We start from the raw sequence: 11,797 nt of genomic DNA on the forward strand, positions 1-11,797 counted from the left end.
ACTCCATCCTCACTTGAGGACGTTCCACTTCAAACAGGTTGACCCGTTTTAGGTTCCTCAGACCCCAGTACAGCACCTACAACCCACAAACACTTTCATTCAAAACACTGCATGTTGATACAAAACCAACTGGCAAAAAATGTGCAACAGGTCACAATGTACTGCGATTTATGAACAGGGTTGTTTTGCAAAAAATCAATTCATCCTTGAGGACTTTGGACCCTCAAGCGTTGATGTGGAATAAAACTCTTGATTTTGATTCAGTTTGTATCTGTTCAAGGTTCTTTCCTTGTACCTCTATTCTGTATTTCTTCAGTACGGGTCGAACTCCATCAGGAATGATATAACGGCGGTCTTCTTCAGTATACTTGGGTTCCTTGGGGTCAATATCTAATGGCAGAGCTGGCTGGACAGATTCATAAGAAACAATGTAACAGTTCAAAGGAATAATGTAATGTAACACAGATTTCTGTCACATATCGGTGTGCTTCTGAAACCTTGTTTCTCCATATTTCCTGATTTTAATTTTTTGCCAAATCAATATGATCCGTCACAAGTTTGTCAATGGGTTTTGCAAATATCTAACCAATAAAAAATATTAAAAAGTCCTTATCAATCAGAATTTAATTGTATTTACAAAAGTCGCCTTTTTTCATTCCCTATAAAACAGTGAACTCAAGGTTTCGCAAGGACCGTGACGATAGATAGGTTTGAAAGCAAATTGAATTAACTATATGTCAAATATCATAAACTATAAACCACAAACATTGAATCGTGTTCAAAATTCACTACTATTGATTTTGATTGATGAAGTTGTTCAGTCATATGTGTTGGTTGAGCTGCCGAGTCTCTTCTAAACCAGGGCTCTCACCTCTCCAAAGCTTGAGTAATCCAGCTCGATTAACTCAAGAGCAGCCAGGATTTCACCAGCTTTGCTTTTGCCTTTTGTGATCTCAAAAAACTGTAGCTGAGGCTTCTTATACGGCTCCTCTACAAACTTCAGCTCTGGCTTTGCATATGCACGGCCGAGGTCTTGCGGACTACCCTGGGATAAGATTTACATACAACACATATTAATTCAAATAAAAGAATAAATATTCAGTGTTTAAATAAAATTAAAAATAATTATTGACCTTGATGTTAAACCTTATTGCTAGCGTTTATGAAACTAGCTCTGATCTATGGAAAATATTGCTTAAGAAAAATACATTTTAGAGTGAAATCAATTAATGTCACATTAATACAATAAAAGTCTCACCAGTTTGTTGTAGTCATAGATGTTGATGATGACCACAGGTGGATCTTCCCTAAAGTCGTCCTTACTGCCCTCCATCAGAACCTGATCATACAGCAGTAACTCACACCAGGTTGGGGACAGAGTTTCTTCAATCACCTAAAAACATTAAAACCACATTCTTTAACAATCCCCCAGCCATACGATTAAAAGCAATCAAATGTGACATTGAAAAAATAAAATAATATAATATAATATAATATAATATAATGTAATGTAATGTAATGTAATGTAATGTTATGTTATGTTATGTAATGTAATGTAATATAATATTTGATACCAACCCGTGTGACCTGACACTGAGTAGAGAACACAACCTTGGTGAAGGGATCGGACAGACCGTTATCATCCGCTGCGATGATGCCCCGTGCCTGATAAATGTGAGCCCGCAACTGGAAATAACGGCTGTCTGTAGAAAAGACAAAGGAAGGATTGTAATATTATGTAGGATAATGAATTCAAATGTCATCAAAATGAAAATATATCGATTTTAAAAGCTGCCAGGGAGACATTATGGAGACTATCAAAGATTAAATTGAATTTTCAGAAATACCTTCGACTGCTAATTTGATGGGAGGCATGTTACGGGGAACCAATACTCCTGCTGTGGCCTCCTCGTAAACGGCTCTGAAATCGGCTGGAAGGCTGGTGACACAGTTTTTTGCATACTTTGTGATACCAAGCCACATGTAGAGCTCCAGTTTGGCAAAGATTTCTCCCACTGGCCCTCCGGGGGTCTATCAATTGAAAAGTATTCCATAGTGTACGTCAAGTTTAATATACAATTGTTTTTCAAGGTAAAGCTCTTAAATATAACCAAACTGCGTTGGTATTGAAATTTTTATAAATTAATTGTAAATGTTTAAGGCGAAATGATGTTGTGAAGGTACCTTCATGTAAACGGTAGCAACTTTACCGCAGTCTTTACCCTTCTCTTCCTCCACTAGTGAGAAGAGAATGGAGTGCACTGGGATCCTGGCGTAGGCCACTCGCTTGTCTCCAGTCATCATCCACAGAAACACATCGGGCAGAGTGCTCTGAGGCTACGGTGACAGCACATGTAGTATGTGACTTGACAACGATTCAGCAGGTAAATAGATCTGAATAGTAAATTATGGTCTGGTAGATATTAAGCATTACCTCTTGTACCAGGAAGCGGACCCTCTTAGCGATATTTCTGAGATCTGTGAGCCTGTCTTTTACTGTATTTCTTGTGGTTCTTTTCTTCAGTCTGAGCGACTGCTTGGCTAACATAACCTGTTAAATCATTCACATGTATTCACTTGGCAGACGCTGTCATTAAAAATGACTACATTTGCATACATTTGACTTGTTTGTGTTTTCTGAGATAAGAAGCCATGAGCTTGGTGTTGCTAATGCAATGCTTAAGGAGTTGGGCTACAGAAACCACAAGATTAAATGTATTTTCCATAGTATGATAATAGTATGGTTCACTTACAATGTTCCGTTTGATGAGCTGAACACGGCACTTGTCCAGGTGGTTTTGGCGAGCATTTCTCTTTCTGTCTAAGTTTGTACTATACTGCCTAAAAGTCAATGAGAGTGAGTTTTGTATTCAGGCAATATAAAAAATAGATGCTATAACGTATAATAGGGTAATAGTCATAAGGATGGTTCGGTAGCACTTACAGTCATGTTTCCTATGTACATATTGTGTACTTATTACAGTAAATATAATAACTGGGTAATAACTAGGTACTAGCCCTGAACCTACCCATAACTCTAAGCTTATACCATGTAGTTACTTTATACTTCCCAGTTCTTTCTTAGGGAAGTACACTGTAAGTACACTACAGGTACACATACTGTAAAAAAAAGTGCAACCGATGGTTCCTTACTTGCAAGTAGAGAAGAATTCAAGCACAACATCCACAAAACGTTCTTTAGCTCTGCTTCTGGGTCTTTTCAACAGCATCTCCACCTCATCAATGCCATACTCCTAAAAGAAATGAAATGGAAACACAAGTTACAGAATTTCTTTTTAGGAAACATGAAGATTACAACAAGTATTGGAATAGAGGGGATAAAGGTACACATGCAGTGTGATCATTTTAGTTTTGCATGATTCAATGTAGCACTTGCCAGTCTGTCAGCCATCTTGGACAACCAGTTGCAGTTGTGAAATCTGAAAGTGTGGTCCTCAAAGTGGCTCCACACGCAGATACACGGCTTCTCCCGGAGGAGAGGAATGCAGCTGAATGATCTGGTTGACCATAATAACGATCACATATGAATTATTACTTTTTAATAAAATAAAAAGCTTTAGTTCAAAAGCTGCCTTAAATTGGGGGGGGGGGTTGGTTTAGCGTGTGGTTTATGGAGTAGACAAACTTTTTGAGTCTCCTCAACCTGTTTTTGTTTTATATAGTCGCATATGTCTCAGATTACCCTATGTGCAAGTACACTATTTGTTATTTATTGGTTGGGGATTGCTGCAGTGTGGCAAAGGATTATATTATTGCGCATTGACATAATGACTTCCAAAAATCTCTCAAAGGCCGAGCAGCAGTATAACAACCCAAGAAATTTTTCAATTTTTCAGATTAAAATCAACATCTCGTGCGCTGGTAACCAAGCCAAAGGAAACTGTCGCCTGCTATCAAGCCTTTTATAAAAGTCTTTATGCTTCACAATGTAATGGGCCTGAATCAGACATTACTGATTTCCTTTATACGATTGACAGTCCAAAGCTTAGTAAGGCTGCCAGAGAGGAGCTTGATCAAGAGTTCACTATAGATGAAATTCTGAAGGCTATCAAGTATTATCCAAATGGTATGGCTTCAGGTCCTTACGGGTTCTTTTTTTAATTCTATAAAGCTTATGAAGCCATAATAGCCCCGTTACTGTTAATATGGTAAATCATTCCTTTAAGAATAAATAGTTCACTGATTCGCTTTATGAGGCAAATGTTTGCTTGTTATTGAAAAAAGATAGAATTGGCATGGATCCCTGTCCAATTGTAGACCGTTAAGTTTGCTTAATTGTGATCAGAAGATTGTAACCAAAGTGTTGGCCAACCATTTAGGTAAACACACACAAACAAAACAAGGTCAGGGGTTCCTTTCACCAACATTTGCATGACAACAGTACTTAAGAATTGTGACAAATCTTTTATGTTGTGTTTGAGTCACTATAGATGTTCTGATTTATGTCCCTTTCTTTGTATGTTTTGAACTTGTTTTTGTATTTCATCTAAGCATGTTTTATATTTGTAATCTATGCTGGCTTTGTAGTTGTTGCAAAAATATTGCAAAAAGAAGCTGCCTTAAATGTAACCAAGTTACATCAAACTGGTTTTACAAGTCACTTGTAATTAAATTATATTAAACTGATTAAAAATGTTTGGTTATTTGAGCGCATTCTTGGGTCAAAAATTGACAAACCCAACCGTTGGGTCAAATATAATTTAACCCAACGGTTGGATTTGTCCATACTACATATAACCCATTCTATAATTATCCCAGAATATGGTTGCAATTGACCCCAAAATGGGTTGAAACAACCTAGCATATGTTAATTAATAACCATACTATTTTTGCGTGTGTATTTTGTATAACTTTGAAAATGAATTTGAAATTTGTTAAAGTATTTCAATGAGTTAAAGCAATGGAAAACATGCATTAAGATGAGTTATCGAGCACATCAAGATCAATATTTATTCACCTGTCATATTCAGTGGGTTGTGGTCTTCTGGGAGCTGTTACAGATTTGCCTTGAAGGCTTGGATTCAGTACCTCTTCCTTCTCCAGCTCGTCCTCTGATTCTAACAGAGGTTGTCTGTCATCAGCCAAATTTTCCTGACTAGCACTCTTGCTGGACTTGACCACAACATCTGCAGTTTTCCCATAGTTCCCTGTGAAGTACACTACCTGAGTTACCATCGTACTGCAAACTTACATTACTGTTATGTACATGTACTGCCTACATATAAAGCAATAAACAGTTCAGCTATACCTATAGAGAGCTCAAAGGTGACAGGTTTGGAGCCAATAGAAGGATCTATCATTGTCACCTCAAAGAAGGAGGCAAATAACAAAAACTCCTCTTTGTCTCCTGTGAAATTCTGCAAGAGAAAAAACGGTTAAAGCTTAAATGTAAGAAGCTACATACGTGCAACACAATTCGTCAAAGTGTGTCATATACTGTAATGGCTTTTCACTTCCAAAAAGCCAGGTTTACTCACATCAGGAAGAGGGTGAGCTTCATCCACTTCGACTGTGACAGCAGATGGTACCTCAGCGCTGATATCTTCAGATCCATCAGCCGGTCCACTCTGACTCGGCACCGCTAAATAAAATCATTTATTGTTTACAATTAGCATGCAAGACCAACTCTGATTCTTGTCTACACTATATTAATTTAAGTATTTATAATGGCAAAAAGCATTGCAGAAGGATGGAGTCAATATATTTATTGTAGCAATATGGATGTTCACCTTCTTTGCCTGCCTTCTTCTTCTCTTTAGACTTCCGGCTCTTGCGTTTAAGAGTAAGTTTGCTCATGGCGTTCTTGACATTAGCAATGCCCTTATTCTCAGTCACTGCCGCTGTGGGGGAAGTATAAACTTCCACAGACAGCGAGAGCAGCATTCTGCCTCTGTAGAAGATGCCCTCGCTCAGCCCTTCATTTAGATCCCTGTGGATGTCCCTCAGCGTAGAGTTTTGAGGAGAGCCGTATAGATTGACCCAAGCTGGACCAAAGGTGGGATTGAATCCTGTTGGATGGAGGAGAGATGGGGACTATAGTGAGGCATTATTTGACATGCTGGGAGCTAAACAAAACATTTAGAAATATGAGAGACAGTAGATGAAAATGAAAGGACGTTAATGTCTAAAGTTAGTATGAATTAAAATGTTTATGGTTCTGTTATATTTAATAGTTGTTAACCATTTCGGTTGGGGTTGGAGATTTGAAGAAGGTCCAGGAAGTGTGTTGCCACAGCCACTTCTCCAATGTTGGCATCATCAAGGATTTGGATTTTGATACGTCCGGCAAGAGGAGGAAACTGCTCAATGAAGGATATCTGTTCATTCCACTCAGGAGCGTTAGTGTTGCTTTCTACTGACGTCTCCCCCTATGACACAACAGAATTACACTGTAAACGTGATTTATGTCACCAAATGTCCTGCATGCGGTAACATCTAAATATGAATTTATTTAATGGTTATCATGATATTTAATATCACCAAATGCACCAACATAAGGTTACATTAACAAAAGAGAAACCTTGACAAGAGGTTTGGCTTTTGGGTCTTTTTGATCAGTTCTTAGATAAGAGAAGTGTTGACATCATGACAAATTATTCAGAGCTGAAATGTTTGCCAATAGCATGTGTGGCAAGAGTCAGAGAGCAGATCAAATACTGAAAGCACCTCTGCCCATTTAACAAACAGAAGCACGGCTAGGGTGTGTGTGTTTGGCATTTGCTGCAGTAAGAATTCACATTGAATGACGATTTAATTTCATTTACAAAAAATGAAACTAGTTGAGCCCTACTTCAGTATAGCACCATAAGGAACTAAAGCTTTTAGTTAAGAGCATTTGACTATTTAAACACCACAGGTGCACATTCAAGAAGGACAAACACAGGACAGCCTGCTTGAAACAAAATGAGAAAGCACAAAGGAAAGCACCTGTTGGCCAGCAAATGTGATCTGAACATAAGGATCAAGGAAGACCTTCTTGTCCCCCATCATCTTCGAGAAGTTCCCCATGAAACCAGAGTTCATGCTGGGAAGACCTTCAGCTCTGTAGATCTTTAGGAGAAACTTCGCCCAAGGACGTTCTGATGGCATCCTCTTTGGCAAGAGAAGGTTCCTGCGTAAAAGGACGTGGATATGTGTTAAAAATATCTAGATTGAACAATGATGAACTTTACCTTTTAATGTCCGTTTTGTTCCTCTACAGGTAAAAAAAACATGATTATAGGACCGTAAGGACCTATAATGTGTCTATGCAAAGCTACGGTTAAATGTTTTGTTCTTCTAGGAACAAAATGATGCCTTCACAGTACCCTTTTTTTGACATGGTTGGGTAAAATATGGACAAAGCCAACCGTTGGTTTAAATGAACCTAGAATAAATCGGCTGTTGTACTAAAAAAGAAAGAAAATAGGAAAATGTTCTTGTAATTCTGAAAAAGATGGGGAAACAGCTGTAAAAAGTTTACAAAATTCAGCCATATGTGAGGCTCTTACTTTTCAATGTCATCATTTTGGCTCCCAGCTGGTGCCAGGCTGATCATGCCCATGGGGTCTCCTTTCATCACCACACTGACGGTACATTTCACATAGCCTTTAATTCCCGAGCGGGTGTCTTTGGGGTCAGTTAGGGGAGCCCATTTCTGATAGAAACGGTGATCTGTTGTGAGATATATATATATGATCAATGATGCAGCAATAATTCTTCATGCAGAACTATAATCGTACTTATAAAACACCAGTCATGAGATCATTATCACCATTAAAACGTCCTGGGTTATTATCATTTCACAAAGGCAATAAAGTTCAAGTTTCTCCTTCTTTCACTCGACTCCAAACATCAACGCTTGCAATGAAGAAGTGTTTATTATTCATTTAATAGTATATTTATTATTGGAGTCACACTACCTGGTTGTTGATAGACTGTGCTGATGTCAATCTTAAATGTTCCAATGTGTTTCATCAAAAATGCAAGAACTTTCTTATGAACCACCTAAAATACAAACAACAAAAAACCTTACTTCACATTTTTATAAAATAAAATGTGTTAATATGACTGTCTAAACTGCTTTAAATTAGGCTAGATTAACAAAAAACGGTTAGATCGAAACCAATTTTTCATACGTCTTTCAATATGACAAGCGATAAATACTTACAGAAATCTCAATGACTTTATCAAACAGCACATTCTGTGTCTCTTGGAATTCAAACATGAAATTCTTGAAAATAAAAATAGGAAACATATGAACAATAATGAGAGGTATTCATAAAGCTCCAGATCTAAGATGTGAGGTCTATTTACCTCATTGTAAAATGGACAGTTGGTGGATTTCTGTGTAGCCGTGTGCTTTTTCTCATCACCGATAGTCACATACACAGCTGGGTTGATGTTCACCCCTACAAGTTTCTGAGCCTCAATCACATTTACATTCACCTGATGAAACGGATATAAATTGGACCTTAGAAATCAGATATGAGAAGCAAAACTATAAAGTCTGTAAAGAACCACTTATCACGCAAGATTTACAGCAAGTCATTTTATAAGTAGCCCACCTTTGTTTTTCAACATTGTGTTTTTAGTTTGTTTACCTGGAAAGACTTCACCTTAGGTGCGATAGCGAGCTCATGCTTTGATAAACACCTGCAACGACTATTCAAAAAACATACCACGGGTCAGAAATGGTTGCAGTGTTACTTTTCTCATTCTCAGTTTACAATAGATGGGATTTAGTGATCCTGTCATTGGCCGTTCTCATTATATACTGTGTGATACATTATAGTGACTTGTAATGTAATGTACTGATGGTAATTGATCACCTCAGAATTGGAGTAAATGTAACATTGGCACACTCCATTTCTGCAAAATCATAATCGTCATCATAGTCATCGTCGTCTTCATCTCCGTTCTCATCATCAGTTTTCATAAGGCTCCGACCGATCCGCCTGGTCTCACGATCCAGCTGCAGAGGACGCAGACCATCTGAAGAGCTGTAAAATACAAAGATTGCTTACTATTAAGATCAGAAGATATTAATCAGCAGAGAATGAACAAGTTCATAATAAAATGTCTATGAATAACTATTGGAGATGATGTCTTATAGTACCTTGGGTCTACAAAACCTGTGTTCTTGAAGACAAGCTCTGAGCTGAAAACATTTAAGAAGAATACAGACTTAAAGATAATTCAATAAATTAAGACAATTGTATTGAATTTTTAAAAAAATAATATATATATATTCTGTACAATAAAGAGATATAAGAAAGAGATTCTGGCTCACTCATCACTGTCCTCTGTCCTGAGGAAATCCTCACTGTCCCATCCACCAGCAGCACCCTGAAGTGGATGATACTTCACCTCCAGCTCTATGTAGATCTACACAATAAAACACATCATATTGCTCAAATCTTTTTAACACCAGGAATGTTTGAATAATCTGATGGAGTCACTCACATCAGTGAGGCTGTGTTGACTGTCTGTTATGGGTTCGCGCAGGAGCATCTGCCCAACAGTCACCACATGCTGCAGGCTGATCACCAGCTTTCCCAGCAACCTGCATCATACATCATTTCATACATATCTGACATGCCATATTAATCATAAAGGTTTAGAATAAATCATCACAGTGATCACAAATAGCCAATATGAAATGTAATAAGTACCTTATATATATTTAAGTAAATAACGACTGTCATGTGTAAATGACAGGAATGTTTGCTTTAGGTTGATTCAAGTGCTGACCTGTTGTTAAACATCTTACTGCAGTTGGACACGCTGATAGACAACACTTCATCTCTCTCTATTTTCCCATAGTGAGGCCATCTGAAGTGCTGGAGTCACAAATAAGAGGAAAACAATTTGGTAACTTATTTCACACAGACATATTTATTAACATTCATCTTCATGTTCACTTCCTCATGATTATCGATCGCGTCAGATGTTATGTCTATTTTTATAGCATGAAAACAAAGACCTCAGAAAAGATGTGAGTCATCAAGAGTAAATAGAAGGCGCCAAAAGTGATGTCTTGTGGGGATATTTGTACAAGATTTGCTTTTATGGCCCTGTTAGGTTGCAATAAATTCATCTAAATGTGAGATGTATATTACAAAATATACAATAAACTTAAGGTATTTATGAAACAATGTCTATTTTGACAATTTGGACGTAACTTTTGGCTACTTCTGTCTTTCTGTGAAAAAGTTGTAAGTTGTTTTACGGAATACTTATTTTCTCTTGATCTAAATCTTGAAAAGTAACATAGTCAGGTTTATTTTAAATAATATAAGTGTTAAAACATGAAGAATTTTTTGGTGAACTGACATATTAATTTAATAGTGTGGCTTTTGTATTTATCAGTGTATTAGAAGTATATGTAAGCATATGTGTTTGAAGATGAAGATTTTCCGTCTTTTGGGTTTGACTGCTTTTTTTCAATCAGTGCATTTTTTATAAACTTAGTTTTTGTTTTCTTTGCTCAGTTTCTTTTTTCAACCATTGACTTGTTAGCTTAAGTTAAAGTATAACCTTGTGACAGAACTCTGTCCAAACAAGTGTTTAATTTTATTAGTGTTTCAGAACCCGTCCTGTACAGGTGGCTGTTTACAAGGCTCTGTAATGTTCATGTTACTGTAGTTGGGTGGCAAATCTTCCAGTGATGACTAACTGCAAAAGGTGTGGTCTTCCTGGTGATCCTCTCCCAACTTACTCAGCCAAACACTGATTTTATTTTTCTGTGATGGATGAGAAGCTAGAATTTTGTCCTTTGGGAAGGCAAAATTACTTTTTGTTTTGGATTAGCCGGTCATATTCAAGATATTTCATTCTGCACTAGAAACATATCTATTGACGATAACACTTTTTTGATAGGAACCACAATTGAAAGCTCAATTAATCTTTTTCAAGGCAGGATCCTGGTTTGACTACATAAACAAACCCAAACCAACATCAGCAGGCATTTAAGCTAACTGACGTTTAGTGTCAACAACACATAGGGACAAAGTAGTTACCTCATTAAAGATGGCAATATTTTCACACTCTAACATCCGGGTTTTATGAGTAAAACCTAGATGGTAAACAAGGTATAAAACAAAAATGACAGCATATGAGGTTGTAGGGTAAATGTGCTTAAAAACTAAAAACCATGACAGATTTGTTGAAACAATTTTAACAGAAAAACGTCCTTGACTGAATACGGGTAGTTGACAGACTCATGCAAATTTGTCCTATGGTGTGACTGCATACATTTCGAACAATGAAGGTATACAGTATCTCTATGATGCTATTTTATTTAATAAATAGCCTAAATAGTAATAATGTTAAAAGTAATGTAATATTACCGGTTTGTTTTAAAAATGTTGCTGTCACACCACACGTTTGATTAAGTTTGTCAACTGCTACATGCAAAGAAAGCACTGACAAAATATAGCAATTTCAGAAGCTTGTATATAAAACATTATATCATGAAGAAACAATATCACCAGTTATAAGTTTACATATTACAATTAATGTGTATCGCTGAATAACCACTTACCTCTAAAAGACAATTCCACTTTCCGGTCATATTTTCCTGGCAGGTTATATATCTTCTTTAAAAGGACAGTGATAGACATGGTAAAGAGCTGTACTGTGTCCTGTATTCCCGTATTAAATTTGGTTCCAATTGGTCATCATGGTTAAAACATGACCACAAAATTACCCCAATACTTGAGCCAAATGATCATTAGACATACATCCACAAATTCTTTAAGGTGTCCCCTAAACATTTAGCCTTTAATGCACCTGG

The 11,797-nt window shown here is 37.0% G+C and overlaps 1 protein-coding gene across 1 annotated transcript in view; it reads right to left on the reverse strand.

The window, feature by feature from the left end:
* LOC130410183 (fer-1-like protein 4) overlaps positions 1-11,797 on the reverse strand; it is a 20,315-nt gene extending 8,518 nt beyond the window's left edge. Inside the window, exons 1-29 of the mRNA XM_056734709.1 lie at positions 11,546-11,797; positions 11,022-11,077; positions 9,754-9,842; positions 9,466-9,565; positions 9,293-9,387; positions 9,119-9,160; positions 8,832-9,002; positions 8,604-8,664; positions 8,317-8,448; positions 8,171-8,233; positions 7,923-8,007; positions 7,512-7,674; positions 6,949-7,132; positions 6,203-6,389; positions 5,751-6,029; positions 5,499-5,602; positions 5,270-5,378; positions 4,979-5,168; positions 3,398-3,518; positions 3,154-3,254; positions 2,754-2,841; positions 2,435-2,551; positions 2,185-2,337; positions 1,848-2,031; positions 1,579-1,703; positions 1,259-1,393; positions 872-1,045; positions 296-406; positions 1-76 (exon numbers count right to left, since the gene is read on the reverse strand). The exon at positions 1-76 is cut by the window's left edge and continues 86 nt beyond it. Coding sequence (XP_056590687.1) covers positions 1-76; positions 296-406; positions 872-1,045; positions 1,259-1,393; positions 1,579-1,703; positions 1,848-2,031; positions 2,185-2,337; positions 2,435-2,551; positions 2,754-2,841; positions 3,154-3,254; positions 3,398-3,518; positions 4,979-5,168; positions 5,270-5,378; positions 5,499-5,602; positions 5,751-6,029; positions 6,203-6,389; positions 6,949-7,132; positions 7,512-7,674; positions 7,923-8,007; positions 8,171-8,233; positions 8,317-8,448; positions 8,604-8,664; positions 8,832-9,002; positions 9,119-9,160; positions 9,293-9,387; positions 9,466-9,565; positions 9,754-9,842; positions 11,022-11,077; positions 11,546-11,624 — 3,574 coding nt within the window. The 5' untranslated portion in view covers positions 11,625-11,797. The remainder of the gene's footprint in view (positions 77-295; positions 407-871; positions 1,046-1,258; positions 1,394-1,578; positions 1,704-1,847; positions 2,032-2,184; positions 2,338-2,434; positions 2,552-2,753; positions 2,842-3,153; positions 3,255-3,397; positions 3,519-4,978; positions 5,169-5,269; positions 5,379-5,498; positions 5,603-5,750; positions 6,030-6,202; positions 6,390-6,948; positions 7,133-7,511; positions 7,675-7,922; positions 8,008-8,170; positions 8,234-8,316; positions 8,449-8,603; positions 8,665-8,831; positions 9,003-9,118; positions 9,161-9,292; positions 9,388-9,465; positions 9,566-9,753; positions 9,843-11,021; positions 11,078-11,545) is intronic.

The sequence above is a fragment of the Triplophysa dalaica genome, chromosome 21 (genome assembly GCF_015846415.1).
Source record: "Triplophysa dalaica isolate WHDGS20190420 chromosome 21, ASM1584641v1, whole genome shotgun sequence".
NCBI lineage: Eukaryota > Metazoa > Chordata > Actinopteri > Cypriniformes > Nemacheilidae > Triplophysa > Triplophysa dalaica.